Below are 24,775 nucleotides of genomic sequence, written 5' to 3' on the forward strand. Positions count from 1 at the left end.
ATCCTTGGATGTATCTGCATTAATTAGCAGAAAGATATATATATATATATATATATATATATATATATATTTCATCCTGAGCCAGGCCAGGCATTGAATGAGTAACACTTGCATTCTTTTTTTTTTTTTTTGAGTTAGCTTTTACGTTTTATGTTCTTCAAACCATAGCATGAAACTTGTTCACTGATAAATCTACAAACAAAACTAAATTTTACTAAACCAATCAGGGAATGCAAAAATTATGCCAACTGACTTGAAAAGCATGGCTTTGCATACAGATTTTGGAAGTGGAATCTGAATGCCTAATACAACTTTTCTGTATGAAAGTGTTAGTTCTTGTAATATCAACTTGTGCTGTGTCCATTTAAATTTGCTGGTTTGATCTGTTAGCGGTTTTAAAACATTCATTCACTCTCTTTGCATCCCTTTGTTACACTGTGACCACCTGCCCCTTTGTATTTCTCTACTGGCTCTTGTGCACTGCATGTTTGATGTATTTAGATACTGTACAAGTGGATGAGAATGATGATTTGGAAGATCTTTTATTTTACATCTAGCACTTTCTGAAGGTGAGTATTTACTGGTGATCCATGTCAGTTTTGCATGCTGAAGGTGATAATCATAAAAACTCAGTTTGTGCTTTTAATAGCAGATATGTAAATTAACAGAAATAATGTGTGTGTAGGAAATGTGGTAAATATTTTAATTTTTGGAAGGAAGCTGACTATAGAGTTTTTTTCTAAATAGTCAATTGAATAACAAGGATGGAGAGATTTCATAGGCTTAGTTATACAATTGTTTTTGGTAGTTTTGTCTTTTTCAAAATACTGCCTTTTTCATACTCTGTATCGGACAAGTGCTCTAGAAATGCTTTTGGAGACAGCTATAGAAGTGGCTCTAGGAAAGGGTTCTAGTGCTGGCTCCTGGTGCAACATCAGCAGAGGGCTCTGAAGAAGACTAGCTCTGGCCTGAGAACAGACTTGACAGACAGCTCCTCCCTAAACACACAAGAAAAACTGGTGGTAGATCCGGCTCCTGAAAGGTATCTGGAAATGTTTGGAAGTGTGATTCAGAATGTGGGCATGTTGGGAATTCCTTCCAGCGTGGTGAATTTAGCTAGGGGAATCTAGGTGGCCACCTCGAACCTTTACCTGATCTTTCACAATAAGGCTGCAAGATTGAATTCATGTAGTATTTGGAATACAGATCAAAATGCTTGTTGCAGCTCTGAAAAGCTGCAAATAAATGCATTCTTCAGATAGCTTTTAATTTTCTTTCTCATTGGCAGGTCTGCGTTTTGCCAGTTCACGTTAGAAATTTAAGGCTGCAATGTAGTTCCAAGTAATTGTTTTAGCAATTAGAAATCACAGGGTTGTCATGACACAATTGCACTCTATTTTGATTGCTGTGTGTTCTGAGCTAGCAGCATGGAGGTGTTTCGGTCTGCAAGAGATACCAGAGCACACTTCTTTTTTTTCCTTTGTAAAGATCCCTCTGGTTATGATCCAAGGACTGGGCAGTGCAGCTTTAGGGCAACTTGACACTTGATGAGATAGCACAGAAATTGCAACTGAGGAGTTGCTCAGCAATTCGAGTTCTGTAAAGGGTGATGGACTGCTTCAGGAGCCTGCTTTTATGTGTAGCTTTGTTATACACGGTGTGTGTATCAGGCATAAACAGGACCTGTGTTCTCCGAACTCATGAAATACCAGACAGAAACTGGGACCTGAGAGCAGGCCTCCAAATATTCCAGGATAAAAGATCAGAGTGTGTCATGACCATCACTGCAAGAGACAGAAAGCTGAAACTAGAAAGTTGTTAGACATTATAAAGTTAGAGGCTACCTTTAAAAAGTAAGGGGCAGAAATTGAGAGATACTCATCAGCCCTGAAAGTATGTTTAAAAGTATGCTGAAAGTTAAAATAAATATGCCAGTATTTCAGCATGCATTCAACTGTTTTACTATGAACAGAGAAAATAATAAATGATAAAACTTCGTAACTTATTTATCAGGAGTCATGGCTTTTAATGATGCATGATAATCTATTCCTTGAGATATTCCTTATCATTCGGGGATGGTTTCTGCTGACGGCATCTTCTGCTCAAGGCATTAGTATTTCATTGGGTAGCCATGGGAACAAATAAGACCTTTCAACCACACTTTAATAAATCTCTCTGAGTTGAACTTATTGCTTTCCTAAAGGACACCAAAGCATAAGCTTTGACATGTCCTTATATATATCCTCCTACATGTAAGTCTTGCAGGTTACTAAGAGAATGTTTGTGGTTTTTTTTTTCCATTTCTTTCCCACAGTATTATTTGCAATGTATGTAGTGATTCTAAAAGCTAAGGGCACATACTTATACATGCTAATCTCACTGGTAATATCTGTCAATTCATATAATACAAAATATGTTCACACAGAGAAGCTTATACACCTAAGAACTGTTGTCTACAGTATAGATGGAAAAAAAAAAGTAGAAGATGAAATTTGAATAATGATGCACAAAATAGAAAACAGCAGTGAACTGTCATCCATAGTCTTTCAGCAAAAGGGAAATGAACTGGTTTTGATAGCATTCTTTTTCACATCAGAGGGAAAGCTTCATAGAAAAAGGAGACTTGCAGATAAAAAATTAACTCCCTCACACAATATACATTAATAAAGAGGAAAGGAACTTCAGCTCCAGATCTCAGCAGGTTGCTTTTGATTGCTGTGTGGCTAGTAAAAATAAAACTCAAATACACAAATAAATACATTTAAAAAAAATCAAAAGGAAAAGGGAATATCCTTGGTTGATCAACTGAATATACTAACAATAATTAGAAAATTCTTTCAGCTATGTACAGTGGTAACTCTAACCAACTTCTTTAAACAGAGACCAATAAAAAACTATGGAGTAATCCAGTATCCTTTAATAAAAGAGCATGAATGGGAGTGATTTTATTTCCATCTTGTTAGAACTCATCACACTGTCTTATTAGGTATTGGTCCTGTGAAATGAGCTCCTGGCAGTTAACAAACCATTATCAGTTTCAAAAACTTTGACAATGCTCATCATGATGGTAGGGTGAACACACTATGGGGAATAGACCTACCCTCACTGCTGCCAGTTCTTCCTCTAAAAAATCCAGCACTGTGAGCCAAACAAGTCTTTACTCAGGACAGAATGAGCCAATCTTAAAGTGCAAATATAATTAGTCTGAAAAATCCAATCTCAGTTTTGTTGGTCCATTACCACCTCTATCAAATTGTTCCCAACCTTGCTGTTCCCACAGCTGATTCCATCACCTTCATGTGCACTCTTTGGCATAATAATGCTATCCAGGCCCTGACACAGTGTAAATAGACATTTTGCTGTTGAGTGTACATTTTCTCAATTGTTGGCCAGCTATACAGAAAAAACTATAGCTAGGTATTAATAGTTTGCACTTCCACATCAATTATTGTTCAAGCAAAATTCCTGATATATACATATATATTTTTTTCTGCAGAAATAATTCTGCAGTTTTCATCATATGAGTTATTATTTCTAACAGAAGGAGTAATAATATAAAAAAAATCTTGACTAATTAAAGATGTGATGTCACACACCTTTTTTTATATCTCGTTACATCTGGTTACCCAATAGGCCTGGCTGTGAGCTGTTGTCCATGATTACCAGTACAGTTTAAGCAGTTTGAGTTCCCTGATTTGAATCTGCTAATTTGTTGGTTGGTATGGTTACCGCTGCGTGAAACCTCTGCTGTGGCCAACACTGTACTCCTGTGAGCACGTTTTTGCTATTGCATGACTCTTCTCCGTGAACAAACAAGAGTCTGTCATGTCTGGGTGACAGCTCTGCATATGGCATTCACGTAGTGCTTTCCACATACTGGACCCCGTGCGCAGTACGTTACATACAGGAGATGAATTCTTGCTCTCATTCTGTCTGCAGAGACTTGCAGTGACACAAAAGGTCTGTAATATGGCCAGCCAAGAATTAGTCCTGGTTTACGCTTAGGTGGAAGGCAATTGTTTGTTTCCTATCATCACTGTCTAAGTGATGGACAGGAGATAGAGCAGCACTCCTGTTGCCAGATTTTCGTTTCATATACACTGGTGTGGCAAATCAGAGTAGCTTGTTGTGATTTTTCAGTTTACAACAACTTGGGTGGACTGATTTAAATCACATTTTAGCAGAGAAACCCTTATGAATGAGAGCATAACTCTGAATGCAATTTTTGTCAGGTTAGTCAAAGAACAACAACAAAACAAAGTTAATTACCCTTTCAAATACCAGATCCAGGTCATTTTTATCAAATCAGAATGAAATATTTTGAAATAAGCCCTTAGCAAAGGCATTTGTGAAACCAAACATTTACATATTTGTAAATAAATAAAGTCCAATTACCACAATTAATGTACAGCTTCCTACGCCTGTCAGCATTGTAGGCTTCTGGACTGAGTTCTGGCTTGAACACAGTGAGGGAGGCCAGTTCAGGCCATTAGTCTAATGACAGTTAGACTAATGATGCCGACATATCCAAAAGCTTTTTTTTTCTGCCCTGGACCTAGCCTACACTCTTCACAGCCATTAAATGCTACACAAGCAGCTGTCTTATTCCTCCTTCCAGGAGAACAGCCAATGCCTACATACCTGTCTATACAGCCAAATATCTTGTTGTCTAAATGTCTTTGTCCGCAGTTTTGAAGAGCCAACATCTCTCCTTCACCTCACCCCTATCAACTTTTTCAATTAACTTCTTGTTTCTTGGAAAAAAAGTACTTTTGCTGTGCTAACAGATTACTAATTACACTTCTAATTCCATCTAATTCCACTCTTATACGTGGCATTTCAGTAAAAGGAATGTGTACATACATTCATATGAGGGATGTCACTTCATTGTGGCTGTAAGTGAAAAAAATACCATAGATCCAGATTCCTCCCTCCCCTGAAGAAAATGCAGTCTTCTCAGGTGTGTTATATTTCCTTACAAGCAGTCAGTTTTTTTAAATAAAAGGAAATCTTTTAAACATTATGGAAATTAAGTACCACTGCATCTCCCCCTACTGATAAATTGCTGCAGCATTTAACCAAGACAATGTCTGGCTTCTGTGCTGTATTGAAGGGAAAGGTCATAGTTAGCTGTGTGTATAAAAACTGTGTTTAATTCTCTGCATGAAGCTATTTTAATATAAAGTCAAAGTTAAAAGGTGGTTCAGTCATGGGTGAAGTACTGTTTGAAGTTGCAATCTTGCCAACTGTTTCATTTTAAAATGACTTCTGTCTCTTCATATAATAGCAGCAGCTTTCATTTTACTTTACCCACACAGATCACAAATCCTTCACTCTAATAAAAAACACCCAAAAGACTTAATTGAACAAAACAAGAGTACTTAGTAAAAGCTAACAAAGGTTATTACTTCTGATTTCATAGTATGCTACGGTAGCTCTTCTTTCCAAGTATACTGCCTATGAAATGAGTCATGAATATGTTGCCCTAGTCAGATGTAAAGGACAGCCTCTTTGAGATAAGCCTAAACCCAGTCTTCCATATACAAAAAAAAATAAAAAATCTTTTAGGCTTTTGACATCTTCCGCCAAAACAATGAAATCTGTTTGTTTTTATTTTTTAAATAAAGCGGTTATCCTTCATAGAGCTGCTAGGTGCTGTCACTTTCACAAGCATTTTTGCGAAGAGAGGGGTTTTTGAAGGACCTTTTCCGTGGATGTTAGATGAAGGGTAGCAAATGCAAAGCAAGCACTGGCATTCTTCAGCTTCATTAAGGTGCCATCAGATAGAACAAGATGATCTTCTCCACATGCCAAATGTAATTTTTGTTGAATTAAGACCTAAACTGTAAAAGGTGTAGTGTCTGCCTCATAGATTTTGCATCTGAAAGTCTTTCAGCTTCTGCAACATAACATAAAAAAAAAAAAATCTGAACGATTGCTTGTAAAGAGCTTAACTTAAAATTACTAATGGCAAAGCAGAAAGTTAGTATTTAGAAGACATTTGAAGACTGTAAATAAAATAGTAACAAAACCAGATTATATGTTTGCAATTCCAGATAAGTAATGTCTGTCACTGAACTGAAACGTTGAAAAAATAGGAGACTACTATTTTACTATATTTTATTCTCAGAGAACCGTAATACCGATAATTGTATTCACCTTGTTAAAATATTTTGCAAGTCTTACCTGTTTGAATCTGGGAACTTCCTAATATATTTTTCTATTTGAAAGAAGATACCTTCAGTGCTTTAATAAATTTCCCCTTGAGAGTATGTTAATTAGGGGAAATTTTAAAGTAAAAGTTCACAAAAAATAAAGGGGTTGCAAATCCATGGTATTCGGAATTACTGTAGCCATTTCCTAGGTTTAATTTCAGCCCCGTTGTAATACAACAGTCTAGGAGAAGCTTAATTTTAAATACTGAATCAGTACATAGTTACAATACAGTTCAAAAGATGGTTGCCTACCCCAATCATACACATCGATCTTCAGATAAATCAGAGAATGTATGATCCCTCTAGCAAAGGGAGTTATGCATTTGGAGCCTTTGTTACTGTGCTGAGTGTTTTAACAATGTCAGTATATGAAATGTCACAGTGCAAGAACTTACGTGATAGTTGTCTTGAGAAATACATAATTGAGGGAATCATGGATTTGTGGGGTAGTTCAGGTTGGAAAAGACCTCAGGGTCATTTTATGCACCCTCCTTCTCAAAAAGTGTTGCTTAATTATATTAAAGATCATTCCATGATAATGTAGGGAATTAGTCAAATCACCAAGTTAAACTAACAGAGTCAAATACATTATGTATCTTGAGATGGGGGAACCAGGCAGAAGATTCAGTTTATGTAAAAGGATGCAATTCTGATCTGTAAGGACACGATTTCTAGATTTTATTATCTGAGAGCAAAAGGGCAAAACATCCAAATCTCAAACAGCAGAGGTGTCTGTGCCTGGTATAATTAAGAGGAAGCTTGTTAGTGAAATTTTCTGAACCATACACAGAAATAAGTATGTTTAGACATGGCCAATGAGCCATGGCTGGATGAAGGAGGAGGTATTTTAAGATGGCATTTCTTTTTCGCTGAAAGTAACTAAGTTCTCTGATATTATTTTATTAGTGCCAGTCAGACTTTAAACCTCTTTGTAGGAGTGCATAACCATGTGGTGGCATATAGACTGTATGGGAAGGTTTAAGAATATTGCTTAATTTTTAGTTAAATTAAAACAGCTCTGAAAGTTTTGATGTTGTTTTATAGGGATTTGCCGTGACTTCTTTGTATCACTGTCTCATTTTCAAAGAAGCTCTCAAATCTTCTGTGTTGTTGATTTAGTTCATTTTCTATGTCGGTATGTTATTCTGCAATGTCAAGACCTAGGTCAAAATACCTGGCAGTTTGACAATCAGTATTTTTTTTATTTTTTGCTTTGTCTGAATTTGATAGAGAATTTTCCAAGGAAAGAGAAAAAGCCAAGGCCCGAGGAGACTTTCAGAAGCTACGTGAAAAGCAACAGCTCGAAGAAGATCTGAAGGGGTATTTAGACTGGATTACACAGGCAGAAGACATTGACCCTGAGAATGATGAAGAGGTTGATGAAGAAGGCAAACGGAACAGTACGTGTTCTTTACTTAGTGCTACTTCCGTGTGGGACAGTTTGATTGCTTTTAGTGAGTTACAATGGGGAGAATGCAGCCTATGTAGTGGTATTGTCTGTTTTTCAGTTTGCAAAAGGATTTGTTAGCAGAACAATCATGTCTACTAATATATTGGCACATGAAGTTATGGAAGATAATTTAGAATTTTACAGCAAATGTTTGCTCTGACCTGTCTACATACAAATCATTGCCTGCACTCAATCACTACTGAGATTTAAAAACTTTGTTTTATTTCTGTTCTGTGAAAAGTTAGTGCATACATGCCCCTAGGTGTTGTCATAAATCCTTGGTCAAGAAGAATACATGCTTACCTGTAGGTGCATGCATAGAAATCATAGCTCACAGCCAGAACTACAGTAAAGAAATAACCTTGTGTTAATAGGACTTTTTTGAGGTTTGAAGTAAGAATGTCAAAAAATAGTAAAAGTTACATAGTTTGATACTGAGGTATCTGTTTTTAAACTTAGCTCTGTAATGCATGTGGTTAAGCTTTTGAAAATATTTTTAAGAAATGTACCAGTCCTTTTGTTTGCAATAAAAGCAGGGTCTGAATCTGCATTGCTGATGGGAAGGAAATAAGATGATTTTATGAGAAGCTGGGAAGCAACTTGTGGGATGATGATGTCAGTATCGCCCTAAAAGGAGTAACTTATAGCTATATAAAAATCCGTAGCACAAGCAGAGTTTGATCTAGAGCAGAGCAAAAAAGCCAAAGATTTAATAGAGTTCACTGTGTTTGGTGATAGCTAATAATTTTGTGTGGAAGATACACATAAGTTATGGGTTTGTGAATGAGTATAAAATTCTAAAGCTGAGAAGTAAAAGATTGCACGTTCTACAGAGTAAAATCTAGTGTACAAGGCTGTCATGCAGGGTTGTGGGTGATGCCAGATATGCACAACTGTGATGGACTTGGTTGTGAAGTCTGCAGATGAAATCTCAGGAATTTTTTGCATCATGTTCAAATTGCCTGTTCATTAATTTGCTGTGAAGAACCCTTTGCCCCATCATTCCTTAAACAGCTTCTAGATCATATAGGTCTGTCATAAATCAAAAATACCTGTTTCCTTACTTGTTGGGTTTGAGAGAGCTTTTTGACTTAGACATAGTTCTAGGACAAATTAAGAGTTGGAGGAGACTTCCAGAGTAACAACAGGATAGGGAATGTAATTAAAAGAACTGTAAAATGAATCTCAAGAATTGAATTTCAGATAGTTGCTTCTATTTTAAATATACAGTATCAGAGCTAACTTATTAACATGAGAAATACCAAAGAAGAGTAGAAACTCCTTTATCAGTGTCATAAAACTACTGAATACATAATGTGTGTTTTATCTTCAAAGCCCTAATACATTGACTGTCAGCTGGTCATAATACCCTTACAATGCAAATATTTGCAGTTTTCCTTTGACTTCAGAGAAAAACAGTTGAAATGGAGATTTAATAAGTGAATGAGTTTACTGCAGTCTCATCAATACAGCATTGCTTTTCAATTAATAATGTTTTCTTTGCAGGTGGTCAGCTTTTGTATACCTAGGGGTATCTCTTTAGTCCTGTCAGCTTAATTTCTGCTACTGTAGCAAGAGAGAGCGTAGGGAAAGCTCGCAGACCTGATGCGATTCCTACTTCTGCAGCTCTGCTAGCATTGTAGAATGAAGTGAACTAAGAAATCAGGATGGTGATGGCATCAGTATACTAGGCCCTTAGCTGTGGCTGAGATCTTGGTCATCTTCTTCTGGCAAGATACCTGTCTTAGCATCGTTTTTCCTCCACAAAGCAGACATGGTGCATGCAATCACCTGTAATGGTCTTTAAGTTGTATATTCCAGGCATCTTGCAAAAATCACTTCTGGTTTGTCTGAGTCATAAAAGGTTCACAAAATGCTTTGCACAAGCTCACTGGTTTGTTTCACAGTAAACTATTAACGTGCCAGCATTCTTTTGGCACTGAGCATGCCGTATGTGGACATTGAGTGAAAATATCCAGCAAACGGACAATCTCCTAGCACTCTTCTGGGTTTGTGCATGTGCTTAAATATGTGGCAGTGTCATTCATTTTTAGTATCATCTGCAAGAGGGTGTGAAGGACGAAGGTTTGCTCAATCACTCCACCTTCTTGCATTTAAGATGTGTTCTGCTGCACATCCCGTTGCATGGGAAGGTGCGATGAGAGAGGGCACGAGCTGTCTATCCACTTACTCCAGAGAAAGCTGTTGGGTTAGGAGCATAATTATGATGATGAACTACTTCTTTGAGAGTCAGGTGAAATTTAGCTAGCTATCACCAGGTTAATAATCTTGAGTAGTAAGCTTGGGAAATGATTTTAGTCCAAATGATTTCTAGAACTATCTTTGGAGCAGGTGGTAGAGCTGGGCCCCAAGATGGATAGAATAAGCATTTGCAAGCTGCTAAGCAGCTGTGGCCCTACTTCAAATGGCTAAGCGTCTGGACAGTCATGACTGCCACTGAGGAGGATGGTGATGGAAGATCACCATGATGCTCTTCAACGATGTGGTAGAGCTTTGGGTTTAGGATATGGGAGATTTCTTCTCGCCATGACAGGAAAAGGTACTGATCTCAAAGGCAGTTAAAATCAGTGATTATTGGCTTCTTGTATGGTCGTTAAAAAATGTAGTTTAGGTTTCTGAGACCACAGCATTTTAAAAGTTCTAACCAGATAACTGAATTTTCACTGAATTATTTATATATGAAACCTGTGTATTTGTGCATTTTTGTTGCAGATAGTGGGCAGGTATTCAGTGTTGTTGAGTAATGTACAACCTTTTAACTACTAGAATTGCCAGTATGTTTCTAGTAAATGTTAAAAGCTTTCATCTTTATTTTGAACCAACAGCTAGTTACCCTGAAATCAATGAAAACAAAACAAAACAAACAAAAAACAACAACAACAACAATAAAAACCACCACCCTTTGTCTTCAAAGGAGTGTGAATTTAGCTCAAAATGCAAAAATCCAAGTGACAGGTGAGGGCTGTAGCTCTGATAAATTATGCAGTCGGTAATTTCAATTTGTTTTGCCTAACGTTGCTTGTGTTGTGTATCTGGACACGTTTTTATTATTATTATTTTTTTTTTGCGTTGCAACTGCTGCCATCTACTGTGTAAATGCTGGGATTACATGTATTTAACACGAAGGGGTTACATTGGCTGACTTAATGGAAGAAAAGAAGAAAAGCAGACTTAGTTGCTTTGGCCGTTCTTCCAATAAACATGGTAAAACATGCTCTGATTTGCAGTTGAACTTTCTTTTATGTCAATACTGCATTTGATGCGTTAGCCTTTGAAGCACATATTGTATGCTTTTTCTATAACAAAGGTGTATACATCTAGCATGTAGACACCCATGCATGCGGTTCTGCTGTTTTAAGTGCATGCTTCAAATAGACTGGTGCTGCAGTGCTCTGCCTTCTTAAAGCATAGTTTTTAATCCATTTAGATTTTGACTGAAGTGTCTTTAAATGTTGTTTAAGCATAGGTTTTCTTTTTTAAAGTTACAAGATACAAAATATATTTTAAATTCAGGTGTGAAGAAATCCATCGAAGTATGTCACAAGCTTTATACTGGATCATATTGCAAGTTTAGAACAGCATGGTTCTAATATTATATTCTAATATTACTATAAATATTAAATATAATATTTATATTTTTGATTACGTTTTAAATGCAGGACATAACAACAAAAAACCCCACACTTTTACTGTATCTGCTCTTGCTATTGATAGTTTTGTTTTGGTAATTTTCTTTTTTCAATTTCTCTTCCACTCCCACTGGAGATGCAGAAGGGTTTTAGTGTGATGGGCATTTTCAAATCTGCACTCTTTTAATACTGGCAGATGTGTTGATTTGACATTATCACAATGGTAACAATTAGGAGATCTGTTTTTAATCCTACATACAACAAAGTTATTGGAGCAACTGACTTCCTTGCTGTCATGAGGCAGTCACTGTTGTGGCTCAGCCAAAGGCTGGCAAATATGATGCAGTTACTTCAAAGAATGCAGAATATTATTTTGCTAGGACTTTATGGACTAATTTTTACAAATATTAAAAAAATTATTTTAAAAATTAAAAAATTATTTATGTAGCTATTACATACATTGTAATACTGATTATTTCACTGTCCTTCCACTGCCAGGCAACCAACCACATTCAAACTTATCTTTAGTTTCTGAGGGCTGCCAATAAAAAAAAAAAAACATGAGAATGAACGTTGATAGTATCAAAACTAAATCTGCACTATGTAAGCAGGTACCTCAGTATCACGTAGAACATATTCCAGGCAGCCCCTCCACAAACAGAATTTGTTCTGAGGGGCTTCACAGTCAAAAGATTTCCTCCTGATCTGTTTTCTGGACATACAGGAGATTTAGGGAAATTTGTGATGAATTTGCAATGATAGTGTTGCCGCTTTTCTTTTTCTTTTTTTTTTTGGTTGTTAGACTGTTTTCCTATCTGACTACCTCAAATATTTGGCATAAAGAATTGAGAAAATCTCTGTACTGATTTGAGAAAGAATTAGGACAATTCTGAAGCTGATGGAACTGGTTGTTTATTAGTAGCAGACACAAGAAGAGCATTTTGCAAGGTTCGCTCTAAAATGTTGCCAGTATCATACCATGTTTAGTAATTGTATGATTCTCACCAGTAGCTATTTCTGGTTATTGTACTCTAGCTGTACAGATCACTGTGCTTCTGCAGGTTTTTCCTTCAGCATGTGTAACCAGAAAGCTACCCCCAGGTGCTCACTGTGGAAGAGAGATCAGCCAGTGGATCGATAATGCATAGCTGAAGTTGAACCAGAGTAAAATAGAATTTATATACCTTCTATAGGAAAGAAATTGCCACAATAATATGTGCCACCACTGTTCAATACTGTAGGCTGTAATTTAGCCTGCTTCTGGATTCCATGTTAACACTAGATTGTTGCATAGCAGGATTATTGGAATTTATTTCTTCCAACTCCAGCTGGCTGGGACACATCAATGCTGATGGACACCAGCTCCCTCTTAGTTATGCATGGTTTTGTCCTGGAGTGGGGTTTGAAATTCCTGCTCCAAAAATCTGAAGACTGTTTAGAGTAAAGAGCCAGCATTGTATCACAAGGAAAAACAAACAATAATAATTAAAAAACAAACAATGTTCTTATTCTCACAAATAAAATGCAGTAGCTGATGTTTTCGACCTAATTTCTGTACCCTCAGGAAGGTATCAAGCTGCATGCTGTATGGGTAGTTACAATGCCTAATGCAAGCATTCTGTCCTTTGAAACCAGTTCCCATAATTTGGAGAGAGCTGATACTATCTAGAAATCTAGATAAACTTTCCAGAACACCAGTAAAATGAGGACAAAAGATGAATAAAGAACAGAGAAAATTCGGTATATTCCCTTGAATACTGAAGTATGGGTTTTAAGACCTCAAAGCTGGCCTTCTGTGTGTTGTACTTTGCCCAGCCAACACCACCTTACTAAGCTGTCCTCGTGAAACTGGGTCTTCTCAAGACTTGCCAAGTTGCTTGCATTAGTTAGAGTTGATGTGGTCATGCAGCGCTCTTGCTGTTTTCTTCCAGCTAGATTTAAAGACTTACTAGCATTGTTGGAGCTAGACTTCCACACTCTGCCTTTCTCAGTGCTTCTGTCAAGTTTTTCTGTTGGTGTACAAATTACATATAATGATAGATGTGTTTCTAATTTAGACTGAACTGCCATGGTTCTTTTTTTCCTCTCCTATTTTGTTAACAAAGCACCTGCAAGTCACTAATGGAGCTAGAGCAGCAGCCCTGTTTGAAATAGGGGATGACATCCTGGCTGTACTCAATAATTAGTGGAACTGACTTTGGCTTCAACAGGGACAAAGATTTTTTTCCTTGATATTTTGCTTTTCTTAATGCAGTCATGTTCAGAAAGGGCAGATAATTCTAACTGAGCATTAACTCACCAAGTCTGGGTAGACTTAAATAAAAATTACATTACTTTACACTTAAAAAATTATTTGACATATATTAAAACAAAATAGCATTTGTGTGACACGGAGTGACAATTTGAGGAACAAGATTCTAGGTACTGCTTTGGGATGGTATATTTGATGCACAAGTATGAGGGATGTTGCACATGTTCTGCATGTGGGACGTTCTGCAAAAGTGGTCCTAGCTCTGCTTTTATGTAACAGCTCTTAATAACAGCGTATGAAACAAGCCTTCTGAACTCCTATGTTTGTGGTTACCCATAACAAATGCTAAAATGTTCATCACTAGGTGGCTATCATGTTGTGTTTCCTAACAGCAAGCTACCACCCAGCAAAGAATAACCATTTCAGTTCCTTACCAGACAGAGAAACTCATTGTATTTATTGCAAAATAAAGCTAGCATTTCTTCTTCCTTCTGAAGATCTGAGACAGTGCCTGAAACAGTTTTTTCATTTTTTTTCCTAAGCCCTTGAAAATATTAATTATGGAATTTGGATGTCATCAAAGACTACATGCTTTAATTTTGAACAAAAATCCTTTTTAACTCTGTAAGCTGTGAAGTTCACATGAGACTAGCAGCATTCATTTTCTAAAACTTCAATGATATTAGATTATATTATGATATTAGAACAGAGGCACTTGCAGGTGCTAACCAGGGATTTTTCATATATAAAATACTTTAAGATTTAAAAAGAATAATCAGAACAGAAGGATCTTGGGAAAGAATGTTTTGCTGTGCTTACTGCCTGAAGTGTCTTGTTTTATTCAAAGACCCGCATGGACAGTTTGGATCTTTCTATGCTATGCCAAGTCTGTGTTTAACGTTTCCTGTAATGGTAACTTACATTTGTGGGGACAGATTCTCAGCTTTTGCAAAGGCTTGCTGAGCATCTAGTCTGCACAGAGCTGCCAGTCTCTCAAGTATGGAATTGGTGAGCATGTAAACCAAACTACCATTAATCCCTTGCAAGTATCTCTAGGTCAGTATTGAGGCAATACAGTGGCTATGCAGAGAAGCTGTTACTAACAGTTCTCATTTTGTACCTGATCAGTAGACAAAACAGAATTTTAGTGCCTAGTTCTCACTCACATTAACATGAATAATTAAGCCCACTTTAAGCTTCCTTTAGGCAACAAAATAGTGAGAGATCCCTAATAGAAATGGGCATTGTAGTCCTTCTGCCTTCATTAATCTCAGTCCACAGATATGGGCTTAAAAAAAATATATATATATATATAATATATATATATCGGACATTTGGATATGTGTTGATCCAAAAAGCAACAAACCATCAGGAGGTACAACCCAGAATACCCTTAAGATACTCTATTTTGCTTTTTTTTTTTCCTTGCTATTCTACAGTTATTTCTGTGTATCTTTCACCTTCTGTTTTTTTTTTTCCTACTTTATATGATATTTCGTCTATATAAACCAGCAAAATTAATTTGACACTTTTCTTGTTCCTGAAGTTTTCCTTTAATGCTTCCTTTGCAGCTGTGGAAGTAGTGTTCTCTCCTAGGATGTACTGAGCACTTTGATTGTTCATCCTTTCCTAACACCTATCAATATATGTTGTCTTCTCTCTATCTCAGTTGATTTGGAGGTAACTGGTGATGATGAATTGACAAATGAGTTTAGTCTAATAAATCATTAGCTAGAGTTGCTAACTATGATCCCTACTTGAGCAAGGAGTTCGACCAGATAACCTCCAGATAACCTGCTTTTTATTAGTAGTAGTCCTCTCCATCCATTGTAGTTCCCATTCTGCCATTCCCAGTGCTCCTTCCAGTCTGCTCATATGATATTTGCAGGCACAATTACTTTCTAGTGTCTTGCCTTTGTAATTTGATAATGGAAGTGAAAGCATAGAGTGGTCAGTGTGATTGGAATGTGGTAGCCCCAGTTTTGAGAGGAACTTCGGTATTTCTTGGGATTAGCAAGCATGTTTGAATTAAACTGATGATTACCTCCAAGGTAGTAACAGAACCCTTCAAAGGTCACAGAATCTAGCATTCGTTTATTAGGAGAAACATGCTCTTTGTTGCAAAATCTCCCTACAGTGTATTCTGTGGTGCATTTTCTGCAGTTATGACGAATCACTGAAATGAAACAAAAAAGTTATAATATACTCTGGAATTCTGTGTGCTTTGTTTTGTTATAAGAGGAGGACTGTTGGAAGTGTCGGACTTCATCTACTATTCCTCAGACCTTCCAAGCTCTCATTAGATCTGCAGAGCAGAGGCATTCTTGTAACAGAACAGATCAGATTCTGTGTAACGCCTTGCTTGGCTAGTACTCTAAAACAATTGCTGTCTCCTAACAGCAAGTATGCCCACCAGTGAAACTGAATCAGTGAACACAGAGAACGTGAGTGGAGAAGGAGAGAACCCAGCATGCTGTGGGAGTTTATGGTGAGTACACACAGACTGTTTCAGGTTCCCTCCTGTTGTGGTTTAACCCAGCAGGCACCACGCAACTGCTTGCTCACTCCCCCCGTGGTGGGATGGGGAAGAGAATTAAAAAAGGTGAAAGTGCGAGAACTTGTGGGTTGATATAAAGGCAGTTTAATAAGAAAGAAAGACGAAGGTCAGCTCCCCCCAGGTTCACTGCTCAGTACGATGCCACGTGGCATGGAATAGCCCTTTGGCCAGTCTGGCCCAGCTGTCCTGGTGCTGTCCCCTCCCAGTTCCTTGTGCACCCCCAGCCTCCTTGCAGGCAGGCGGTATGAGAAGCCAAAAGCCCTTGACTTAGTGTAAGCATTACTCAGCAACAACCAAAACATGTGTGTTATCAACATTATCCTCATCCTAAATCCAAAACACAGCACCATACCAGCTACTAGGAAGAAAATTAACCCTATCCCAGCCAAAATCAGGATACCTCCTCATCTCAAAATTTAAAAGAAACATTCTCTTCCTTTTGCTGATTTAGCCAAAATTGCTTTCAAGCAGTCAAACTTTGTGTGGCTTTTATTTATTTGTTACCTTTTGTTACTTTATGTTAGACTCTGGCATTAACACACTCCTAAAGTTCTCAAATTAGGAAAATGTAGATAAATTCAACTAAACTTCCAGAGGAGTTATATTTTCCTGAAAACTTGTATAGAATATAATTACTATTGTCCATAATAATAATAATAATAAAAGGAAGTCACCTATGACATGCAAAAAAGAAAAATGTTTTCTGGTATGTTGTATATGAACTGGAAAATATGTATTTTATAGGCAATAATTGAATGTGTGGAAATATTTGTATATACAATGGTGTTCACTGTTTATTTGCTCAGATTTTCATGTTTTCCAAGCATCTTCTACATGAGCACTTTAGTTATGTAGATTTAAAGCATTTCCTTTCTTTCATTTAGAAAATTTGTAGAGCTTTGGGAATGGTATTACAGAAAATAAATAACAGACAATAATATTTTAGTATTCATGAAGCATCTTGTTGGGAGCCTATTTTTATGTATATGTAATTCCAATGTATTGAATTGGAAAAGTGCCTTATTCCAAGGAGAATGAATTTGTGTCAATTATTTTTACTACACTCTTTAAAAATTTGTTTTCATTTTCTTTTAGTCAAACCATCTCAAAATCCAAGTTCAGGTCAGTATTTTCCTTTCTCTTTTCATCACTTTTTTTCCTTGATCCTTATATATTCTTTGTTTTCCTTCCTATTTACACATCATGATGATCTAATATGATTATTTTTTTTTTACTGTTCTTTAAATTGTACTGCTTGAAAATTGTTGCTAATAGTTACTGGTGAATACAAAAGAAAAATATTCATGAACATTCCTGGGAATCAAACTCCCTGATTTGCTTTAACAATATTTGTGGCTCTCTTTTCACTTACTAGGAACATTTGGGAGTGTGAGCTTTTATTTGCAAGTATGATTGCAGAAAGGAAGGGTCATGAGCAGAATTAATAGTCCTGATATTGTAGACGTGGGATGTGCCAATACAAAACCAACAGGGTTTTTTATTTTGATTTATTTCCAGTCATACAGAACATAAATTGAGCAATTAAAAAGGATAATTGCCAACACTGAAGACATACCTCTTTCTGTTTAAAAAGGTTGGTTTACTCTATGAAGGAGAAGAAGAAAAAAAAAAAGCTCTCTGATTTAAGGAAAATAATCAAGTGGCAGACCTAATGAATCATGAAGGGCAAAGACACTCCTACAGTTGCAGACAATCCACAAAATAAATCTTTTCACAAAAAATTTTCAGTGGAAAAAGGACAATCAAGATTTGTCAACATGTGGAATCAGCAGTTTTGGCAACATCTAGAACCATTACAATTTTTTAACCCTAATAAAAGTGATTTCAGTTTTGAATTTATAGTAAGTAAATCATTGGTAGCAGCAGTGTATTCTTGCAGCAGTGAAGAATAGTGTACCCGTTTTTTTTTCTACTAGCCTTACTAACGCTAATGTTCTCTGAGCATTGACCATTGGATTGCGACCATTTTGAGTGGATTTGCATTCCTTCTGAATAGTCTTTCTTTTTTGAAGAAGAGCTCACAGGCAACATTTTACTGGTTCTTTTCTACACTGAGAAAACTTCCTATACTTTCATGTCATTCTGTGATTGGGCTTTACTTTGTCATCCCCTTCCGCCAACTAGCTGGTGAGCACATAAATATGGTTCACTCAGTCTTCTGCTGAAGATTGGCCTATGGAGATCTGGGCATTTAGGATGATAGCGAATATAGACCTATCTTTTTAGAGATTTCATCAGTCAGGTCCATGTGGACCTTTGAGCATAACTGTTCATGAGAAATGTGAGAGATGAGACTGCTTTTAGGTTAATGAGAAGAGATAAAGTGTGCTAATGGTCTGTAATTTCTCTTGGCATTGTTTCCAATTAGCATCACAATAGAACAAATGGAACTAGAGTTTGTTTAGTTTTTCATTAGCTGAGAATGAAAAACCAAACAAGCATGATTAGAGATAATCTCATGAATCAAAATAATCAACTTTACACTGTCAATTGCTGCCAAGCCTACTTAAGCTATTTTTAAAGGAAAAACTAGAATTTGAAGTGGTTGCATAAAATGTCAAATATCAGGAAGTGCAATAGACTGCCATTATATCACATTCTCCAAATTTGGTCTATTTGCACAGCAGGAACTCATACAAACATTACAAAGAAAATGAAGTAATGTCTAAGTTCTGATCCATACCCATTGCTTGTATTTAAAGGAAAAAAGAGAACACTAGAACTCTGCAAAATGAAATCTGCTACGTCATTTTGAGAAACAAAAATTCTCCCCAAATCTGCCATTTTTAATAGGTCAAGCTGTAAGAAGCAATCAGTCAGTGCTATCCATCTCAACATTCATTGTTCTCATAGTCAACAGCAATTTGAAAGAAAACATACTTGCAAACCAGAAAGTAGTCAAAGTATCTCCAGCTGTCTAGGTTCTGTCTGTCACTATCCTAAATGTCTTTTGCATGAGCTCTTTGATCAGAATAGGTTCTTGCTGCATTAAAAACACAGGTCACACAAGTCTGTTCATGCATGCCATGGTGCATCTACTCACAGAATTTGTGGCAGTCAGCAATGAGATGTTGGTGCATCTCATCCGGAAGTGCTGCAGGGGTCTGCAGCACCTGGAGGTCTTCCTACTACTTCTCTTCCATGTGTGGTATCATATTTAAGACCAGGGCCTTAGAGGGCTATCTAACCATGAATATATCAGTGAATGAAAGTGAAATTGGGAACATATTTGTATGAATAATGGCTTACTCATAAATAGTTAAGAAGAAAAAATGATAAATTATTTAAAAGAGAATTTAAGCAGTGAATAATTTGGTTTGTTGTAACAAACTATATCAATTCTAAGTGTTCTCTGTGATCTGAATATTTGCTCAACTGCTATATTTTGTGAAAAACTCTTGATAATTTCATAAAAACAGTATTATATCATTGCAAATTTAGGAAAATGGAATTTCTCTTCAAAATAAAAGGGTATGTTTCATTCTTCAAAAAAAATAGAGCTTATATTTTAAAACTGGGAGGGGTGGTAACTAAAAAACAGAAAACTCTTGAGTTCAAATCTTATAATTTGTTTGCCTATTTTATATAGCCACATTCTTACGTGTACGAAATACATTATCTGCTACTTCAGGCACTAAAAGTATTAACGAATTCACCTAGTTATTTGTAATGATTTTCCATAGCCATGGTGCCATGTAAGAGATACTGCCAAGAGGCTGCGGTGCCCTTCCCTGATCTTAGCCAATCATCCTTACTGCTCTTTCAGTGATGCAGCAACACAAGGAATTAGATCAGAAAACTGACCAGCTAAAATCAACCCAGAAGAAAAAAATTGATTTCCACCAGTCAGTTCTCAGCTCTGACTCAGTTAATTGGGTATAGTTTTGGCAAATGGAAAAGGAGTGGGCAGAACAGGGAGAGCAAACCACTCCTTTATGCTGACTTGACTGTAAAACTCCAGAGGAAGAAACTCATACCATGCTTACTCCTGAGCTCTTTGCTGTATTAAGGCTTGCTTAAGCTTCCATCATTGGAATCTGTGCCTGCTCTCCTTGAATTTTGGATGAAGCAGTTGTTGTGAGCTCCTAAATTTTACTGAATCTACAGCTGTAGTTCCGGGTATGTGAATTTTATGTGCTTCCCTTTTACATAATATCAGGTGCTTTCTAATCCTTCTGTTCCTATGATCCAACAATGTATTTTCTTCCTGTTTTTCAAAGAGAAATGCAACCCAATAAGACTAATTTGGTTTTCCACAGCTCCCAGAAGTGAAGCAGAAATTGAATTCTGTTTTATGAGGCCTAAACTGAGCTAATGCCCTCAGTCAGAATCCAGCTCAGATCTGGCTAGAGTCTGTTTACTTGTCCTTGATTGTCACCCGTATTCATCTCACAAACTCTTGCCAACTGATAAGATTTCAAGGCACATCAACAAAAACCTCTAGAAGTAGCTGACTGAGATTTCTAACACTACAGGGTAGATTTCTAAAAGATGAGCTCAACTTTCCTGCCCTGTTTGATCCTGAGTTTTGCCCATAGTTTAACTCAAAGCCTCCATTTTCAGACTAAATATAATCTGAATTCTAAATTGCTTTGTGGGCTTTTCTTTGCTGCTATTAATTGTATGGGGCCTAGGAAGACAGATTACTCAATTATCTTGTTACTCAATGCCATGTTAAATCCAGATTAATACAATTGTCACAGACAATTAGAGACTCCAAAGGTTGTGGCTTACTATTAGAAATCCATAACAAAATCTAAAATGAGAATAACAATTTAGCACTTCTTAATCTGTGACCGATAATAACTTGCACTATTTTTCTACGCAGATGAAACCCTCCCTAAGTTCTTATGCAATTTCTGTATAATATAAATTTGTTTTTATTTGAACTTTCAGTCGACGCTGGCGTCGCTGGAATCGATTTAATCGAAGAAAATGTAGAGCTGCAGTAAAATCTGTCACATTTTATTGGCTTGTTATTGTCTTGGTCTTTCTGAACACATTAACTATCTCATCAGAACATTATAATCAACCTGACTGGCTGACCCAGATCCAAGGTACAGTCAAAAATTATTTGTCCTGTTTTTGATTATGTATACTTGCATTTTATCAGTGGCTACTTTTGTACTTTGCCATTTTGTTGTTTGTTGCTGTCCTGAAGGGTGATACAAGAAATGACTGAGTGTATTATATTTCCACATCGGTAACACAGCTTAATGGCAGACCAGTAAAAAATCTGACAATAATAAATTCAAAATTCCGGTACTTTTGTTGTTAAACTGTGCTTGAAAGATGAGGAAGGAAATGGTAACTGGCACAGTAGAACATGCTGTGGGTTGCATTCCTTAAGTTAGTGTGGACTCAAGCTATGACCTGAGCAGTCTTGAACTCCACAATGGATTGGAAATATGAATAGGTCTTAAGTAGTAAGAAGGTCTGCATCCTTGTGTAACTTTTGCCATTTTAAGTCCAAAGTAAAAAGCAAACAACAACAGAAAAACACCCAAAACCCAGCCCTTTCATACTTCTTAAGCTTAAGACTGTAAACTCATATATAAGTATAAATATGTTAAAATAAAAATGGAAAATATGAGAATTCAGAAATGTCTTTTTTTTTTTTTTTAAATATTTTGTTCCAGATATCGCAAATAAAGTTCTTCTGGCTTTGTTCACCTGTGAAATGTTAGTAAAGATGTACAGCTTGGGTCTACAGGCTTATTTTGTTTCTCTTTTTAACCGCTTTGATTGCTTCGTTGTCTGTGGTGGCATTGTTGAAACCATTTTGGTGGAGTTGGAAATTATGTCACCCCTTGGAATTTCAGTGTTTCGCTGTGTTCGTCTCCTGCGTATTTTTAAAGTAACAAGGTAAGATTAACTAATACTGCTAACTTTAGGCATAGCTGAAGAGTGATCAGCAATTCTTTTATAATACTTCATCATGCACTGCTCTTTTACTGTTTTTTTGGTTGTGTTTTTTTTTTTTTTTTTTTTTTTCTCCTCGTGTGTGTTAACACACACATTTTAATTTATAGGCACTGGGCATCCCTGAGCAACTTGGTAGCATCCTTGTTAAACTCAATGAAGTCCATTGCTTCACTGTTGCTTCTGCTTTTCCTCTTCATCATAATCTTCTCGTTGCTTGGAATGCAGCTGTTTGGAGGCAAATTTAATTTTGATGAAACTCAAACAAAACGGAGCACCTTCGATAATTTTCCACAAGCTCTTTTAACTGTATTCCAGGTAACTGTCTTTCATCCCCTATGAAACATTTTACCTTTGATGATCAACAAAACTGTTTAAATGATCATGTTGCCTGAAAACGAAATCACGAATACTATTTATTCAGTTTACTTTAAGTAGCATTCTGCTCATTAAACTCAGTATTCTGGTAATTCTGCACCATTTGTACCATTCGTTTCATGTCTTATTTGATCTATCTATGCAACATAGCTGTCATATTACTTCACAAAATTAAATCTTATTTGTCCATCAAATATACACTTAGAAGAAGAGGTGGAATGTTGTTTTATTTTAATTACTTTGTTTTCTTTAACTTTATTAGTTATATAAAAGTTCAGCTATTCCCAAGTAGGAAAAATTGAGAAGCATTGTAAGCATGCATATTTGCATATGGGTCCTATCAGTTACTATAATGTATAAATAAGTATGAATTTCTTTAAAGGGACACTGCCAGGTTTATCACATTTTTAAAGCAACTTGCTTATTGCTCTTGAAAAGACAGGGCCATACTTACAGTGTATTTTTCACTATTTTCTGGTGCTTCTGTTTTTTGTTTTTCCCTCTTTGGACACTGTAATTAGGCATAGCAGTTTCATCTTTGTAGCCATTTTCATGTTCAGCTTACCACAGTGTTTGGTTGCAGACATTGTAGATGAATGTTTAAAGGTGACCCTGTAAGACTCAACTCTGTGTCAGCTTCCTCAGTAGATGTTTCATCTGGTGGCCGACCAGAGCAAGCTAAAAACCTTTTCAAGTAATTTTAACTTAACAAAATCTTAATGAGAAATCTCCTTAAGAGAAAAGTATCCACATTTGACCTGACATTGTCCCTTTAAAAAATTAAGACCATACTTTCAAACTCTGCTAAGTTGGACTTTATTCAGATTTTAGGATGCCTGATTTTCAAAGGAATGAGGCTTCATTCAGTTTGAGAATATGCTCTGGAGCAACCAACCTGTTGGGTGCTCAACAGCTATGAAAATCAGATGATAAATTTAGCTCTCATAAATGGATTTCAGAAATTGGCACGCCTATACTTGAACAGTCACTTGATTACTTGGAATGAGATTATTTTCCCAGAATAGAACTGATACTATTTAAGTTACTTAAAAATATATAAAGCACCCCCTATAACCTTTCTCATAATAATCAGAATTTTTGTAGCAGTACAGAAGTGTAGTTGTCACATTGTAAACTATATGAAACCATAGTAAATAAGAAAATCATGTAATTCTCCCACAGCAGTGAGCTCCATTCAGTTTAAAATAGATACCAGTTCAAAAACTATACTGGTACTGTTTGTGTATTATGTAATTTATGATAAGGTGACTGGTCCTAGTTAAAACCAAAATCGGGAAAACTCTTTTACAGGACTAAAAAATGACACACTAGAAAAGGTTTGTGACCACTGTTTTTGAAAAGAGAATCTGCAACAAATACTGAGTTGAGAATCTTGATTTTCAAGAGTGTTGAACATGGGGGCATCATCAGATTTGTGGCATTACTGAAAATTAGGGCTCTTAGTTTTGCATGCCCAAATCAATAAAATTCTAGTTTTCTATTTTTGTTGTTTTTGCTTTTGAAGTTCAGTGATGTAATTACTTACCATAAAATAAAAGCTAGTAGATTTAAACCCAGGCTTTCAGGAGGTGTTTATTTAAATAGCAATTTTAAAACAATGCTTATTAATGAAAAAAATATGGTATTGCTTTGTGTATACAGAAAGTTAGTTTTATAGTGTATTTTGAGAAGAGGAAACATAATCCTCTATTGCTTTTTTTGATATTGGGGTACTAACAGTGTCTCTGCTTCTTAGATCCTAACAGGTGAAGACTGGAATGCTGTTATGTACGATGGCATAATGGCATATGGCGGCCCATCATCTTCAGGCATGATAGTCTGCATATATTTCATTATCCTCTTCATCTGTGGTAACTGTATCCTTTGTGCTCCCTGGAAACTTCTCCAAATGGGACTGTGTGGCAGGGTGTAACCATACTGGGGGCATATGCAAAATTTCTCTAGGAGGGAGTAAATTGCAGTGGATATGAATGCCCATTCTGTATGTGCTAAGTCCTTTGAATTGACTGTTCTTTGTACAGCAATTCCCTTTTTTTACATTCCCTAACAGATGAGATTCCAGTGATCTCCAAGTGCATCTCAAGCCACTACCAAACCACTAGATTTTTTTTCATTCTTCCTTCAGTGGGAAAAAAACCTTATTCTACCTGCTTGTCTCTGTTTGACATCTCTCCTCAAAATGCACGGATGTAGTCCAATCTCTATGACAGTAATTTCCCGTTCATCCTTTTGATGCTTGTGATAAATCTTACGCATACTGACAGTGGAGCCAGCGATCCACTGTATAGTGCAGGGACCAGATGAGAGAAA

At 36.4% G+C, this 24,775-nt stretch overlaps 1 protein-coding gene across 1 annotated transcript in view; it reads left to right on the top strand.

Annotated features, from left to right (window-relative positions):
- The window catches only part of CACNA1D (calcium voltage-gated channel subunit alpha1 D), a 184,012-nt gene that overhangs the window by 88,828 nt on the left and 70,409 nt on the right, over positions 1-24,775 (top strand). Inside the window, exons 9-16 of the mRNA XM_035558258.1 lie at positions 7,446-7,615; positions 10,813-10,890; positions 15,967-16,054; positions 17,219-17,245; positions 21,041-21,201; positions 21,784-22,009; positions 22,177-22,384; positions 24,201-24,321. Coding sequence (XP_035414151.1) covers positions 7,446-7,615; positions 10,813-10,890; positions 15,967-16,054; positions 17,219-17,245; positions 21,041-21,201; positions 21,784-22,009; positions 22,177-22,384; positions 24,201-24,321 — 1,079 coding nt within the window. The remainder of the gene's footprint in view (positions 1-7,445; positions 7,616-10,812; positions 10,891-15,966; positions 16,055-17,218; positions 17,246-21,040; positions 21,202-21,783; positions 22,010-22,176; positions 22,385-24,200; positions 24,322-24,775) is intronic.

The sequence above is a fragment of the Cygnus atratus genome, chromosome 10 (genome assembly GCF_013377495.2).
Source record: "Cygnus atratus isolate AKBS03 ecotype Queensland, Australia chromosome 10, CAtr_DNAZoo_HiC_assembly, whole genome shotgun sequence".
Taxonomy (NCBI): Eukaryota; Metazoa; Chordata; class Aves; order Anseriformes; family Anatidae; genus Cygnus; species Cygnus atratus.